We start from the raw sequence: 18014 nt of genomic DNA on the forward strand, positions 1-18014 counted from the left end.
GCCACCAGTGTACCATCCTCGGCCACCAGTAAACGAAAACACTATCCGCACAAACCCTAATCCATATGTCTTCCATTCCATTACAGTTTTCGTATCCACATCTGTGCATAAGGGTTCATCATGGGTTTTCTTCTCCTCACTATCGCTCTTTATTCTGCCTTTTCCGTCTTTCTTACTTCCTTCCTCTATAAGAAAAGCCCTAATCTGCGAGTAAGGTAAAACCCATATGTTTTTTTTCGATTTATTTTTCCATTTCTTCATCCGTGTTTCTTCCTTTTGGTAAGAAGCTCTCTTGCATCAGTTGTATGTGTTGTTTTGGAAGATCCTTCAGATTTCAAAGATTGCAAGTAATAGGAAAATGTCAATTCTGGAACTCATATGAATTCAGTATGGCAGGGGTTAGGCTAATCCATAAGAACACTTTTTTTTCATATTCAGGTTAACTAATGCGGTTTATGGTGAAGTCATAGAGGATTGAAAGAAAAAAGGATGCAATTGTTTGACTACAAGTAAATATGAGGTTTAAATGTTATTTGTAAATATAAGGTTCAATTTTTATTCTAAAAACTACGTGATGATGGATCTACTAACATGGGTAGTTATTTCCTTTTGAAATTAGTATTGTTATACATACATATATGCAATTACATCGTTATACATGGAAGTGCTTATTTTTTGTTTTAGGTGGCTGATACTAAATTAAGTGATTTTATTTTATTTTTTAATTTTTTTTTTTGCGACGAGATAATTACATGAAAGTGCCTATTTGTTATTCTTTTTATTGTTGTTGGTGTAGGTACTTGACATACTTGCTCCGTGAATGCCATGATGTTGTAAGATAAGTGTACAGGAAGTCAGGAACCCCTCTGATTTTTTTATGAAAAAAATATATGATCTTGTCTCAACCAGGTTGCCGATGGTTAGGATTTGTTCTTTTATCTATTAGTATTATTTTTTGGTTATAGTCTCTCATACTATCCGTTAACCCCTTTGACAGGGCAACTTCTACAAACACTAATGTCTTTAGATATAAAATCATGTTTAACAGAAAGATTTGGTTTTCTTGATTATACATTTCATTGTATGTGTTTGGTTGGGGTGGGGGACTGATTTAGAGATATTTGCTATATTGGTTGTGTTCCATTCAAGATTTTTATCTTTGGAGTTTTGTTTAAAATTCTTTGCTTTACTATTTTCCATTCTGATTTTTTATGTAATAGAATTGACTTTTTAACAATTTTTTGTTATAGGAAGAATTGGTACTATTTTCCCTCACCCAGTTCATTATTTCTATAATTTCAATTTTCTATCTATTTGGAAAATACCATTTTAAGTTTTTAACCTAATTATATGATGATTGGGCTATCATTTTTCCTTGTGTAGGTAAATTTTTGGATGGGTTGTTAGGTGTTAGCATCAACATGACATGTTCTTAAGGTTATTTCCATAAAAAAAATTAAGGTTAGTTTCATGATGATTGGGTTTTTTCATTTATGATGCCAAGCCCACATGCCAATCATGTAGGAATTAAGATGCCAAATCCGATGTCATGTTAGCTTGTATGTGAGATGCAGCAAACAATTAATTGGTTAAATATTAACCGATCATTATGTGTTATGTAACCTATTTTACATTCTTGGATGGATTTTTGTTTTCTGAATTGTTGTGTTTAGTTTCAGGAATGAAAATGTGGATAGTGGTGAAAAGGAAAAGATCGGTGCAAAGCTTGAGGTATTCGAGGGAGGCAACAGGCACATGTCCGGGCAACACGTTAAGAGTCAATGGATCTTCCATTTTCGGTAAATAAGTAATCAACTTGAAATTGGGTTTTTGTAAAATTGTATTAGATTTATGCATATTTATTGGTGTTGTGATTCTGGTTCTCATCGAACTGGATTGTTTTAATTTTAACTGAGATAATAACTATGTTGATATTCTGAGCCTGTTCAACAACCGTCTACTCTTCCCTTAGGTTTGTTGTTGTTTTTCTTTTTTAATATTTATATTTGTTTTTTATGTACATTACACAATTTTGTGTTTTAATAAGCATTTATTCTTCTTGTTTATATGTGTAACGCCCGCAGATCCGGGCTAGTCAATTTAGAAATAATAGGGGTCGAAAACGACTTTTCGACAAAAGATTATTTAGAATAAATAATCTTAACCAAGTTGTAGAATATGTCTCAAGGGTTCCGTACATATAAAGAACTCCGAAATCCGAGTTATAACGAAGAAGTTATGGCCCGTTGAAGTTTTTCGGCAAAACCGGCACAGCACCGGGAGACGTAAATAGTGAATTTAAGATAGAAGACTTTTTGGCCTTAGTAATCTAAACCAAAGTTGTAGTATATGTTAAACCGAGAAAATCCATAAAAAGAACGCCCAAATCTGACTTCGTATGAGGAAGTTATGATTTTTCAAAGTTTCGGCTTAGCAGTGTACAGCCCGAAACTCAAATTTTAGTTCGAGCAGTTTTTGGCTTACGCGACCTAAATGAGAGTTGAAGATCTCATTAATAAGAACTCAACGGTAAAAAGACAGACGAAAACGGAGTCCATATGAAGGAGTTACGAATTCTTCGCGGTCATTTAGCAGTCTAATCTCCTCCTACTGTTAAATTTAAGATCGGTCGAGAATTAGCCGACGGAGTCTAAATGAAAGTTGTAGATCTTGTTTTTACCTACGCGTGGAAAAAAAGAACGTCAAAAACGGAGCTTGTATGCGAGAGTTATGATTTTTCTAAGTCGGGAGGCTGTTGTGCGAAATCGGGTGGCGTGGCGCAATCCTGGCCATTGCTTCCTCCCCAAGGCTAGCCACCAGATGGTGACACCTGGCCTGGAACTCGACGAGTTGGAGGCCAACTCGACGAGCTTTTGGCATTTCCAGCCTATAAAAAGGGAGCCGGGGCACCCTCATTTCTCACACCTTCCAACTTCTCTTTCTCTCTCTACACTCTCTCTCTAAGCTCCCTAAGCCCCCCCCCCCCCCCTAAAGTCTAGGTAAACCCCCTAGCACCCAAAGGAAGCCCCGAGGCTCCCGGAGTCCCGAGAAAAAGGGTCTTTCGGCTCGGAAACGCTGCTCCAGTGAAGCCCGGTTTTGAGAAAAACCCGTTGTAAGTGAGCTACGCCTAACCTATCTTTAGTATAGCTTATGTTTTAATATAGTAATGTTATTAGGACCTTATAATAAGTAATTGAGCTATTATTATGGGTTATATAAGTATCGTTTAACGCCTATATAATAGTAATAATAGCTAGACTATTAATTAGTCTCGGCGAATAATAGACTAAACTCTAGTGGTAATAATACTAGGTTTCGTCGAAAGAAATTATTTTTAAGAAGCGAAGCGCTGTCTGAGTTCGGATTCGCCACCTTTTCAAGTGAGTGCATAGTTACTTTCATCTTACACATATATATGAAGTATTTTATAAAAATTACGTGCTATGTGTGCATATTATCTGTATACTTGCTATCTATGTTGGATGAACGATTTTATACATGTTTTAAATGATTTAAACTGTATATATATATCTACGAGAATATGTTGGGTAAAACATGGGTAGATGTAATAGATGGAATATGAGTTGGATGATGAGTTGAGAGGTGTTATAGACCACGAGGTGAGTGTGAGAGGTGGACGATGTGAGAAGCCTTTCCCAAATGATGGCCCCGTCATCTAGCAGAGTATGGATGACAACCACGGACTATTCTAGACAGTCCAGTGGAACACTGGCAGGCTCGCAACCTGTAGGTGTTGTGAACGATGTGTTCACCGGTGTACTCTAAAAAAAACCCATTGACATGTATTGCGAGTGGACTCTCGAAAACGATACTGTCAATAAACGAGATAACCCTAGCAGCTGTGCTCGAAGGAAAATACTGGCAGCTGCGCCTCATATAGAATATCACAATTATGGCAGTTGTGCCTAAGTGATAGAACTAGCAGCTGTGCTTGACAGCTGTGTCATTGACAACGATGGACTTCGTACCTATTCCTTAGGATAATCCTTAGGAATGAATGAATGAGAAATAACTGATTCTTAGGGTAGACCCTTAAGAGTAAAGAAGATAATGGGGATGGGTAATTGGGTTAACTGTTTGATGATTAAACATAATAATTATATTATTGTGGGTTGAAAACCCTATGTACTCACCAGGTTTCCCAAGCTGACCCACTCAGTTTATTTATATCACAGGTGTTGATATGAAGTCACATTACACTGAGAGATTAAGGAGATATAGATCACTAGTGATAATGAATGTAAGTTCTGTTTATGCTTATGTTTTTGTATTAACGATGACATCCCAATGTTTTAAAATGAATAAAAATACATTTCTTCGGAAATGCTTTGATAACGCATTTATCATGTTTTCTGGGAACAAATTCCGCAAGATTTTTATTAAAAGAAGTATTCTGATTTTTATAAAGAATAAACAAAATCGGTCTTTTCAGGCCGTGAAAATGGGGATGTTACAGTTGGTATCAGAGCATTAGTTTAAGCGAACTAGGAAGATGGATTTATTTCTAGACTTAAACTTAGAATGCTAAGCAATGATTGTGAGGAGTGTGTCTAATAAATTTAGGTAATACACCTGAATAGACACAAGCACTAGCTTATTTAGGGAAAATACCTAACATGCTTTTATGTGCTAAATGATTTATGATATGCATTATATGATAGGATCTATGGTCTATTGCCGAGCGGGTCTGGAAACTTTACATGTTCAGACTTCTAAACGTTTAATTACGGTATTAGAACTGGCATGTAACTTTTCGGAGTAATAAGGAGATTTACACGTCGATCGTAAATAAAATCTTCTCTATCTTAATTCTCGTCACTGCACGCCAAACATCCGACTTGGTGTATAGATTGACATGATGAGCACTCGAAGCGGATTTGGAAGCAGTAACCCGCAGACCGAACCACAAGTGATTGAGCGTGTGCCAGATGTAGCAGCTGCACCCAAGACGATCACGATGACAGGGGTACAAGCAATGATGCAGATGATGTTGGATCGTCAGATGGAAGAGACAAGACGATTACTTCAACAAAGTAAGGACGAACTTACTGTGCCAGTACGCCAGACACCTACTCTTGAGGCAGCCATTTGGGTAGAGGTTGGCAAAAAGAGGAAATTTGAGGGAACTGCAAGGTCCAACAGGAACAACATGTTCTCACAGTCTGGAGGAGGAAGAGGTAAAGCAAAATGGTGTAACAAGTATGGAAGGAAACACAACGGGGGATGCCATAAGGAAGTGACCTGCTTCAAATGTGGGAATAGTGGTCACTATGCCCCCAAGTGCTTAACCAAGGAGGAAGTTTGCCTTAAGTGTAGTGGAAAGGGACACTTCAAGCAGGATTGTCCGATAAGGGCTACAATGCCAAATGTACCGCTGAAGCACTATAAGAGATACGACGAGTAAGTGACTTGATACAAATGTGGAAAGAAAGGGCATTACGCCAGCAAGTGCACATCCAAAAAGAGGGTGTGCTACGGATGTAACAAAGAAGGGCATTTATCTAGGGACTGCCCGAAGAAAAATGAAGCAGCAAGAGCGGATGCACCTCTGAAGCCAAGAAGCATCCTTAACGAAGCATCTAACAATACAAGGAATCAGGAGTAAGGACATATATCCGAGGAGCAAGTCACAAAGTAGTCATAGTACTATGTGGTGTAGCCTATTAGAAGCATAGTATAGGGTGAACTCGAACACCTATGTAATAGTTTCAAGAAATAATAAAGCCTTCGTTTTGTTATCTGGTGTGTTAAACTGTTATGTGATTTTCTTGTATGGTAACTTGGGGACTGCCAGACAATACTTGGGACGAGTATGAGTAGGTGTGAAAGGTAGTAGATGCATATACTACCGGAAGCACAGGACTCACGCTTGGATCAGGGAAGGTCACAAGGTTACCAAGAAGCTAGTAATTGATACCGTTTTATTCAAATATGTCGTTACTATCGTTTCAGTAATGACTAAGAAGATTGTTGTTATTCCGACCCTAGTGGTCATATCGAATTGAGTCCAACTACGATGAGTATGTTACGTGGTTCAGAGAACCAAGTTCGACGTAGCATCTGACTTAAGCCAGAAGATTGAAGTGAAAGATAATCGAAGCGATCAATAGAAGTATCGCGCTCGTTGTTAAAGGAGTTGATAGCTAAAAGTGTTACATGTTGAGATGTGATTATAACACATTAGAACATGAAGGAAGGTATATTCCATTCTGGAATTTGACTCTAAGAGACCTGAGTCTAAACGTGCATCACATGATGATAGGTCATAATTTGGAGTCTAACCGGAGATAGAGAGCAGGTGCACGATCGAGTACTGCTTGCAGTCAATAAGTCTAAGAGATAGACTCGAAGGAATATAGAAGTTATAATTATTACCTAGGATGAAGATATGACATATGGAGTCATTATACGATCCCTGTTTCTTTGATGATTCCGGGACGTAATCATCCTAAGGGGGAGATAATTGTAACGCCCGCAGATTCGGGCTAGTCAATTTAGAAATAATAGGGGTCGAAAAGGACTTTTCAACAAAAGATTATTTAGAATAAATAATCTTAACCAAGTTGTAGAATATGTCTCAAGGGTTCCGTACATATAAAGAACGTCGAAATCCGAGTTATAACGAAGAAGTTATGGCCCGTCGAAGTTTTTCGGCAAAACCGGCATGGCACCAGGAGACGTAAATAGTGAATTTAAGATAGAAGAATTTTTGGCCTTAGTAATCTAAACCAAAGTTGTAGTATATGTTAAACCGAGAAAATCCATAAAAAGAACGCCCAAATCTGACTTCGTATGAGGAAGTTATGGTTTTTCAAAGTTTCGGCTTAGCAGTGTACAACCCGAAACTCGAATTTTAGTTCGAGCAGTTTTTGGCTTACGCAACCTAAATGAGAGTTGAATATCTCATTAATAGGAACTCAACGGTAAAAAGACAGACGAAAACGGAGTCCGTATGAAGGAGTTACGAATTCTTCGCGGTCATTTAGCAGTCTAATCTCCTCCTACTGTTAAATTTAAGATCGGTCGAGAATTAGCCGACGGAGTCTAAATGAAAGTTGTAGATCTTGTTTTTACCTACGTGTGGAAAAAAAGAACGTCAAAAACGGAGCTTGTATGCGAGAGTTATGATTTTTCTAAGTCGGGAGGCTGTTGTGCGAAATCGGGTGACGTGGCGCAATCCTGACCATTGCTTCCTCCCCAAGGCTAGCCACCAGATGGTGACACCTGGCCTGGAACTCGATGAGTTGGAGGCCAACTAGACGAGTTTTTGGCATTTCCAGCCTATAAAAAGGGAGCCGGGGCACCCTCATTTCTCACACCTTCCAACTTCTCTTTCTCTCTCTACACTCTCTCTCTAAGCTCCCTAAGCCCCCCTAAAGTCTAGGTAAACCCCCTACCACCCGAAGGAAGCCCTGAGGCTCCCGGAGTCCCGAGAAAAAGGGTTTTTCGGCTCGGAAACGCTGCTCCAGCGAAGCACGGTTTTGAGAAAAACCCGCTGTAAGTGAGTTACGCCTAACCTATCTTTAGTATAGCTTATGTTTTAATATAGTAATGTTATTAGGACCTTATAATAAGTACTTGGGCTATTATTATGGGTTATATAAGTATCGTTTAACGCTTATATAATAGTAATAATAGCTAGACTATTAATTAGTCTCGGCGAATAATAGACTAAACTCTAGTGGTAATAATACTAGGTTTCGTCGAAGGAAATTATTTTGACGAAGCGAAGCGCTGTCTGAGTTCGGATTCACCACCTTTTCAAGTGAGTGCATAGTTACTTTCATCTTACACATATATATGAAGTATTTTATAAAAATTACGTGCTATGTGTGCATATTATCTGTATACTTGCTATCTATGCTGGATGAACGATTTTATACATGTTTTAAATGATTTAAACTGTATATATATATCTACGAGAATATGTTGGGTAAAACATGGGTAGATGTAATAGATGGAATATGAGTTGGATGATGAGTTGAGAGGTGTTATAGACCACGAGGTGAGTGTGAGAGGTGGACGATGTGAGAAGCCTTTCCCAAATGATGGCCCCGTCATCTAGCAGAGTATGAATGACAACCACGTACTATTCTAGACAGTCCAGTGGAACACTGGCAGGCTCGCAACCTGTAGGTGTTGTGAACGATGTGTTCACCGGTGTACTCTAAAAAAAACCCATTGACATGTATTATGAGTGGACTCTCGAAAACGATACTGTCAATAAACGAGATAACCCTAGCAGCTGTGCTCGAAGGACAATACTGGCAGCTGCGCCTCATATAGAATATCACAATTATGGCAGCTGCGCCTAAGTGATAGAACTAGCAGCTGTGCTTGACAGCTGTGTCATTGACAACGATGGACTTCGTACCTATTCCTTAGGATAATCCTTAGGAATGAATGAATGAGAAATAGTTGATTCTTAGGGTAGACCCTTAAGAGTAAAGAAGATAATGGGGATGGATAATTGGGTTAACTATTTGATGATTAAACATAATAATTATATTATTGTGGGTTGAAAACCCTATGTACTTACCATGTTTCCCAACCTGACCCACTCAGTTTATTTATATCACAGGTGTTGATATGAAGTCACATTACACTGAGAGATTAAGGAGATATAGATCACTAGTGATAATGAATGTAACTTCTGTTTATGCTTATGTTTCTGTATTAACGATGACATCCCAAATGTTTTAAAATGAATAAAAATACATTTCTTCGGAAATGCTTTGATAACGTATTTATCATGTTTTTCTGGGAACAAATTCCGCAAGATTTTTATTAAAAGAAGTACTCTGATTTTTATAAAGCATAAACAAAATCGGTCTTTTCTGGCCGTGAAAATGGGGATGTCACAATATGTTAGGTTCCATTTTTATATTTTTTTATTCATTGTACTTCAAGTTCCCACGACGTAGCGTTTGGAGGTGACGACGTGGCGACTAGGGACGGTGTCCGACTGTTTTGTCTTTTAGTGCCACGATGTGACCAATGGGTGGCCTCGACGTGAAGTCCTGGTCAGGTTAACTTTTTGTCAATTTTGGGGTTTTAGGGTGTAGACTGAGAGGGTACTTCTTTATTGTTGTTAGGTGTATCATATTACTTGTCTACCAGGTGTGTGAGTTGTTGTGTGTTTGCTGTTATTTGTGAGGTGAGTCGTCTTATTATACTTGCATGTGTGGTAGTATATGTTGACCATCTGGGTCTTATTTATTGATTACTGCTATATGTGAACTGATTTGTTGATAACTTGTGGATTGCAGATAGTCTCGAGGGTTACTAATAACTCGTGAGGTGTGTTGTTAATCCACAGGACGTGTTGTTAGCCCACTGAGACTGTTGATAGTCCTCAAGGTTGCGTATAACACATAGTTGTCTATATTGTGTGTTATATGTGACACTCAGGACTGCTAATAGCTCCAGGGATGTTGAAAACCCATATGTGATTATTATGTTGTGTTCTATGAGATATTTTGGAAAGTTACTAAGCTTTTTGCTTATAGTTGTGGATTAAATATTTTACAGGTATTTATCGGGTTGCGAAGGCAGGAGTGTACAAACATCAGTAGATTTATGATTTGACTTTCCACAATGTCTTCTTTATAACTTTGATTCATGAATAATAGTTTATGAACTGAATGTAACTTTTTTAAAATAGATGTTTTATTATCTTAAAATGAAAATTTTGACCTGGGATTTTTGGGATGTTACAATTAAATTTTTAATATTTCGTAGCAGTTTTTTTTTTATATTTTTGTAATGTTTGTTATGTATTTGGAATGAACGGTTTTATAAAAACTAACACTACAAACAAAATGACATTTAGTGACATAGAAAAAGTGTCACTAAAGGCCCATGTGGCAATCAGCAACACAAAAAAAAAAGTGTCACTAAAAACGCTGCCACTAAAAGCCTTTAGTGGCACTTTTTGGTTGTGTCGCTGCTGCCTTTTACGCTTTAGTGGCACTATTTTGTTATACCACTACAACAACTTTTGGGTTTTAGTGACACTTTTTTTATGTCACTATATATTTACTAAAATAAATATCATTTTCCTTCTTTTGGGGCATATATTTTTCCCACAAAAAAATTATGTTTAAAATTAGATCTAATTTCTTTTTAATTTAAACAAATTATAAAATAATGAAAAGACAATTAACATAATAAATGATAAAACACAGTATCAATACTTACATTAAAACTGAACTTGAACTTATATAACAACAACATAAAGATAAGTAAATCTTATAAATGCCAGTTCACGAATAGGTAACTAGGGATATACATATCGAATATAATAGTATCTGTCACCTTTCTAATGATAACATTAAAAAGTAACAAGCAGGTTCACAATGCCTTTGAAAATGCTTTCTCATGCCACATTATATATAACTAACAAAGCTCTGTAAAAGGTAAGGAAAGAGACCACCTGCAACAAGAGATAGTACAAATGTATAATCTTAAATTTTGAATTAAAAGAATGATAATAAAAAAAAAAAAAAAAAAAAAAAGATAATCTTGTAAAGGATTACCTTAACTTGAGATAGCCGGCACCATATGTTAGAAATTGAGACTAGGAAAATTGACTTTCATGAAACGCCTGATCATGATGATAAAACAAAGGAGATAATAGTTTAATGTTATTTTCTGAACCTTTTAAGATATGAAATTGTGTACATGATTAAATATTTCAATATAAAAATATGAAGAATAAAATTCATGATCTTGACCACCAAACTTTTTATTTATTTTTTATTTAGAATTATATTTATTAATTATAAAAATTATTGATATAATAGTTATTTCTTTACCACTACTAATTTAAAGGGTAAATGGTCATTTATTTTATGTTAGATGGTGTGTTCGGTCAAATTAATTGGGTTTAAGGTAATGTAGAAAATTAACCCCTTATAGATAGAGATGTATAAACCTTAGATGCATCTGAAGATTCTGGAATCACAATAGTGACTAATGAAGAAGAAAATGAACAAGATTTTCCTTTAAAGCATTTTGTCCTCTGCTCAACCAGGTAACTAATGAGATGGAAAAGAACAATCATAACTGCAACATAATAAAAAAGATCATTACAATACAGAAAAGGAAAAAAAAGTAAACAAATATCATAATATTTACTCGATCGGTAGTATCCACAGAAAACAATACATTCCCTTGCATCTAGTGTTTAATATAGCATCCAAGATTTCTAATCAAATAAAAAACCCATAAAAATTGGAAATGATGTAGATATCCCTATTTTGTCCCTCTTTGTTCTGCATCTTGGGCTGCAAATTCACACCACAAAAATTGAAAGAAAAGCAGAACTCAGAGACATAAAATTCCAAAAAAAAAGGGAGGGATTACTTTCAATGAATATACGGACTTGTTTCTTTTGAGACAATCATCAAATTACATAGATACATATAATCAAACACTTACAGTGCATCAAAAGCTAGATGAGCGGTGAGAGAGGGATAGTATGAAGGAGTGAAACCTTCCTTGTTCTCGATCTTTAGTGAAATTTGAATCGTCGTTAGCAACTTCGAATCAGATATAGCCAGTTGTGTTTCTAGGTCAGGTTCGTTAACCGCGGCCCAAAACAAATATCGATTGAGAAAAAGATGGATCTCTTTCGCGTGTTTTACATTGGAAACCCCCTTACAATCTCACCTCCATCTTCCCTGTCAATCTTTCTTGTTTATTGCAGTACTAGTTTATAACCCGTGAGAACCACGGTTATAAAATTAATAAAACTATTGTACTAAAAAATCATAATTATTAATCAATTATTTTAAATAAATTATTACTTAAGAGATATTTTTTTAGTTATATAAAATTGTAATCGTTGATTTAAATAAATACGTAAAGTTATATCACCTTATAATTTATAGTAATTTTATTTTATTTTTTAATCTAATGTTATTAATTTAATATAATTAGGGTGAAAAAATTTTAATTTTGAAATTTAAAATAAAGAATCATTTATTAAGTTAATGTAATTAGAGTGGAAAATTTAAAATTTGAAATTTGAAATTGATAATTAATAGGTTGACAAATAGCATGATAGATGACATATAATATTAATGAGTAGTTCTAATAATATGATATTTTTCAATAGAAAAATAAAATATTCATTTATTAGAATAGGAATACGATCTCAAAAAACTAAACTAACTAGGGCAAGGAAAGCAATGAAAGTTGAGGTGGGAACTTTGAATAAAATCTTAAATTTTGGGGGTAGGCGGAAAGCTTTTAATTTTAGGAATAAGAACCGGTAAATGAAAATCAAAATTTTGCCAAAAGCTTTTTATTTTGGGAATAAGAAGCGGCAAATGAAATTTAGAATCTTTTCATACCAAAAGGAAAATAATGCCGCTAAAAATCTTATATAATGTCATTAAAAGATTATGCTACTAAAAACTTGTGCCACCAAATGTAAATTTAGTTTGTAGTATAAGAAAAAAAAAACTACAATTAGTGGTGATGGATAACATTAGTGTCGACGCATAGTATTAGCGGCTACGTATAGCATTAGGAGAGACAATTTGAATATTAGTGACGAGCCAACAGCCGCGACACTTTAGCGACGACATTCTGGTCCTTTGGCGGCGACCTCCGTTGCCACTAAAGGTCATTATTCTTGTAGTAACGACCCAAGCCACCACTGTTTTTACTCTTTTATCTTTTATTTTTATTTTTGTTTTATTTACAAACACGTGGTTTTTGCTTCCACATAAGGAAAATTATGCATGTCCTTTTGAATTTAAAACCCAGAGAAGATTCTAAACACCGTAACTCTCACATGGAAGGCCTTTAAATAATATATGATTTGGTCAAACATGTTTTATAATTTCTTCTGTAAATATTATTGTTAATAATAGCATAACATTATATTATATATATGAAGATGATTTTATATTCGTTTGTATTCTCAATTTTTGGCTATAAATGAATGATATACAGCAATGGCCAGGTAGTAGTAATAAAAATATCTTGATCATAATGGTGAGCAAGCTCTTAAGATTTGGCAGAAGACAACTTCACACCATTGTCTCTAGGGATATCATCAAACCCTCTTCTCCAACCCCTTCTCACCTCAAAACATATAATCTTTCGTTGTTTGATCAACTTGCTGTGAATGCATACATGCCGGTTGTAGCATTCTACCCAAGCTCTAGCTTTTTTCAAAGTCCCCATGATAAAACCCTTGAGCTGAAGAACTCCTTGTCACGTACCTTAAATCAGTATTATCCATTTGCTGGTAGGCTGGCCAAATCTTGCCCAACATACGTTGACTGCAGTGACGATGGAGTTGAGTTCATTGAAGCAAACAACGACAGTCCACTCTCGGACTTCCTCCACCATTCAGACCATGAAGATCTAGATCAACTCTTTCCAGATGATCTGATATGGTAAATGTCAAACCACAAAGGTCATAATGATGAAAACGAAAGCACTTCACCCTTGTCCGTTCAAGTCAACCATTTTTCATGCGGAGGAGTAGCCGTTGCAGTATCTCTGTCGCACAGGATTGCAGATGCAAGCAGTGTTTTTAATTTCCTCAATCACTGGGCTACAGTGACACGATCTCGTTCAGCAGAGCATCATGATCTATCGCACATGAATCCGCATTTTCTTTCCTACAAGACTAGAGACGTTAATTTTCCTAAAAATATGCCTGATAGATCACAAGGTGACTATGTCACAAGGAGTTTTGTGTTTCCTAACACAAAGATAAACGACCTCAAAGCCAAGATCACAAGCATGAGCATGGAATCTGGAGAACCGATCATGAACCCTACACGAGCCGAAGCCTTCACATGGCTAATTCATAAGTGCGCAGTGGCAGCAGCTTCTAAAACCAACTCAGGGATTTTGAAGCCAACAGGAGTGGGTCAAATAATGAGCATTAGAAATAATTTAGCAGAGCCGTTGCCTGAAACAAGCATAGGAAATCTTTATCTGTTGATGGAGTTTCCAACAAGGGATGAAAGTGAACTAACACCACATAATATCATTGGTGAACTCAGGAAAAGAAAGAAGGGATTTCGAAGTATAAAGAATATGGAAACTGCATTGGGAATCGTTGCTGAGGTGTGTTCTGATCACACTGCTATGATTCAGACGTCAAAAAGACTTGATGACTATTACATATATACCCTTATAAACAGGTTTCCTACATATGGGATTGATTTTGGGTGGGGTAAGCCCATAAAAGTAACTGTTGGTGGGGTTGTAAAGAATCTTATTATTATGATGAATACTCCCAATGGGGATGGCATCGATGTCCTCGTGTCTTTGGATAGACAAGACATGAAGATAATTCAAAACGATCCTGACCTGTTAGCCTTTTGCTAATTCAAACAACGCAATGGCAAAGCTGGAGTAAATATCATTAATGCAATTTGATGTGTGGTAGCCATTAAAAAAAAAGTTATGCATAGTTTTTTTATTGGAGAACAACTGGGTATTCAATGATATTTTTTGTGTTTAAATTTCATAGATAGTAATAAAAAAATATGGTGTCTGATTGGAAAGATTCGAGGTGTGATCCAAGAAAAAATATATTTAATGAAAATAGTGTCTATTAAAATTTTTCTGTTAAGATTTAAAATTAAAAGTATTCTTTGAACTAGTACTAGGTAAATTATGATATTTTAAAATAATGAAGAAATTTGTTGACAAATTGGTGCTGTCAAGTGGACGTGGTTATCGTGCTTATCTTGTTTTCAAGTCAACGTGCTTATTTATGGTGTTCTAAAGGCAAATTATAATTCTAAAGTCAACGGGTTGCTAAGTGAGGGCAGTAGTTTAAGAGTGATCGGTGTGGGCAACGACTGAAACCGTTTTGCTGAGGTGGAGGCCCCTCAACACCGGTATAACGCCACCAACACCGCCCCCCTTTGGTTTCCCGTTGCTGCTCGTTGACAGATTAACATCCCCTCAACGCCCGTTTTTCTTTCTTCTTCCTCTGTTTTTCTACTTTCCTCCTCCTCAACGTCGGTTCTAAAAGTGAACATCCCCCCCCCCCCCCCTAGATGTTATGGAAGAAGATGATGATCTGGCAGGCAGAACGTGGGTATGGACGTGACCCATACCCATCAGTCTAATACATTGAATGAAAATTAGGTATGTCACATCATTTAAATTTTTTACTGAACTATGTATTATGAATGCTCTTAGTTATCCCGATCTGTGTGCTTTATTTCTATATAATCCAAGCCATTAATCGTTTATACAATCAAACATTGATGCTTAGCTTTCATTAGGGCAATAGTGGCGACTAACTGTCGCCACTAATGCTAAAAAAAAACGCGAGACTTTCCCTCCGGATTTTCCATATCACCGCTAATACATTTTCGCCGCCAATAACCAGCTTCCGCTATTGCCACTTAACTTGTCGCCGTCATTACCTCTAAATCACTTTATCTCGCTTTTCCCTTTCACTTTTCGCGATTACGAGCTTTAGATCATGCACGTTGACCGATAATCATTCATGTCGCCGCCATTTTGGTACCGTTGGCAAAGCTATGGGACGAACACCACTACCACCGGTAAACTCTCTACTTATAATTCTCTATGTCCCATTTACAACCTAACTTTTCACTCTCTCTGGCGGTAGAATCCACCACCACCGAGCTCTGTTGTCGGACATCCACCACAACTATACCATCAAACTCCTCTTTTGTTGTCAGACTCCTCCTTTGCACCTAGGTAATATGTTTTTTCCCCTATTTTTTTAATATCTATGTTTTACATGGAAGTTTAAATATGGAATTGTGTTATATATTGCAATAAACATAAGTAAATTTGGTGATATGGTTGCTTCAATCTATTCATGTTGCTATGTTAAATATTGTTTGCGAACTTGATGTTGTGATAGAAATTAAAAATAAAGAAAAAAATTAAAAAAAAAACGTAGATTACTTGTAATATGACATTTAGATCATGGGCAATACACCTCTTGGGCTAAAATTGTTTGAATACTTATGTAGTTTATATCTGTAAGATAGTGTTGAGTATATGGGTTGCGCCATTGGGCTTAGTTAGTTCGGTCCATATGTATTCACGGTTTGGGCCTGTCCAGCCGTGTTTTGATTTTAGGGTTTAGTATATATAGTGCATGCATGCATTATATTAATTACGCTTCTTGAATATTTCCTTAGACAAGTATTGTAACCCTAGCACCCTCTAAAGTAGAAGCTCTTCATCGAGCTCTTCTGAGGTGTTGCTGTTTTAATCATTCGACACTCGTTTGATTCATTGTGGTGTTCATCGTTTTCTATTACTTGTTATTGTCTTATTGATATCTGTTTGAATCTATCGATCTTAGAGAATATTATTCTCATCAATTGGTATCAGAGCAGGAGGCTGTGTAAATCATACGCATCTCTTCTGTTTGAAGAATTCTCTTAGGGTTTCCGCTTTTATTGGATCTGTTAAGCCGTCATTCCTTCATTGACGTTGTTCATAGATCTCGATATTACCCTATTCAATCTTTACAAGTCTGATTCTTATCAGATATATGAAAAAGGTCATTATGTCTCACGAAGATTCACAAACCAATCCGATCAATATCTCCGATAGCATTGGATCTACAACCAGAATCCCGATTCTATACACTCAAGATTATGAAGTTTGGACGCATCACTTTGAGGACTACGTCGTTGGTTCCGATGACAATGGTTATCTTATCTGGGAAGCAATAACACTGGGTCCTTTTGTTTATTCTGGTACAAATAGAACTATTAAGACTCAAAATGAGTACAACAAACTCTTAACTGATGTGGAGAAGATTCCTCAAGACGAAAAAGATAAGTTGCTGTGTAATGTTAAAGCCATGAGAATGATCCGATTTGCTTTACAGTCTGATACTTTTCGTTTGGTAAGCCCATGCACCACGGAAAAAGAGATCTGGGATAGACTTAAAGAGTTGTATTCCACTGATGAAGACCTAGAACATTCTATCCAAACTCTATTGCTCCCTGAGTTCGGTGCTTTTCAACAAAAGCCAGATGAAAAACTTATTCAGGCATTCGATCGTTTCAACCATCTTTTGAGCAAGATGATCAAGAACGGTATTGGAAGAGAAGTGATCGAACAGAATGTCACATTATGAATGGTTTAAGACCCGAATGGATGGCTGTGGTATCAACTGTGAAGGCTCACGAACAATTTAAAACCTATTCATTGGCAAAGATGGTAGGTATTCTCAAGTCTCATGAAAGTGTTGTGACAAAGGAAGCGAAAGTGGTGTCTGGTATGAGATCCCTGGCCCTTCTCTCTAAGGAGAAGAATGTGGCAGAAGATGAAGAAGAGTCAGAGATGTCAGATTGTGATCTGACAAGCGAAGAGTATGCAATGATGGTTTCCAACCCAAGCGGTTTGCTCGCAAAAAGTTTCCTATTGCCAAGAACCGAAACTGGCAGGGAAGCTATACCTCAGAAAAGGCGAAAGAGGAGATCAAAAATACTCCTCAGAAAAAAGAAGAGAAGAAAGAGAGCAAACTGGTAGGAGACACCGGATACGATTGCAACTTCTGCCATGGTAAAAACCACTTTGCCAAAGATTGTATGTTAAGAAAGCTATCGGAGAAGAAGGAGGGTGAAGATGATGAAGCATACTATATGCGTAAGCTGGAGGAGATAAAGATGAAGAAAGCCTCTAACAGTTCAATGAATGCTTTGATTGTGCAGGAGAACATTGTGGATGACGAGTTCGGTGGCGTAGAAGTCTGGTCTACAGACTCTGAAGATGAAGAAGTACGTAAACCCATACATGGCAAGGCATTTGTGGCGAAAGAAAAGCGTACTGAGTTTGTTGGGGGATGCTTGATGGTGACAGCTGGAGTGTCACAAATGAGGGGCTACACAACCGAATGTGAGTATGATGAGGAGAATCAGAAGGAAGATAAGTGTTTTGCTGACAAACCTGTGAGCGAGAGGATCAACGACTGCGATCAGTTGATCAAGAAGGTACAATCCATTCTC

At 36.7% G+C, this 18014-nt stretch overlaps 2 protein-coding genes across 2 annotated transcripts; both read left to right on the plus strand.

Annotated features, from left to right (window-relative positions):
• The first annotated feature begins 12972 nt into the window (after nt 1-12972).
• LOC145127417 (akuammiline synthase 2-like) lies at nt 12973-13440 on the plus strand. Its single transcript, XM_079062622.1, has one exon. It carries the CDS (start codon nt 12973-12975, stop codon nt 13438-13440), a length of 468 nt encoding a protein of 155 aa, XP_078918748.1.
• On the plus strand, nt 12981-14521 carry LOC145108659 (akuammiline synthase 1-like). Its single transcript, XM_079045732.1, has one exon. The coding sequence runs from the start codon at nt 13441-13443 to the stop codon at nt 14380-14382; it is 942 nt and encodes a 313-aa protein (XP_078901858.1). The 5' UTR covers nt 12981-13440; the 3' UTR covers nt 14383-14521.
• The last annotated feature ends 3493 nt before the right edge of the window (nt 14522-18014 follow it).

This window comes from Lactuca virosa, chromosome 1 (assembly GCF_052849685.1).
Source record: "Lactuca virosa cultivar CGN04683 chromosome 1, Lactuca_virosa_CGN04683_v6, whole genome shotgun sequence".
NCBI lineage: Eukaryota > Viridiplantae > Streptophyta > Magnoliopsida > Asterales > Asteraceae > Lactuca > Lactuca virosa.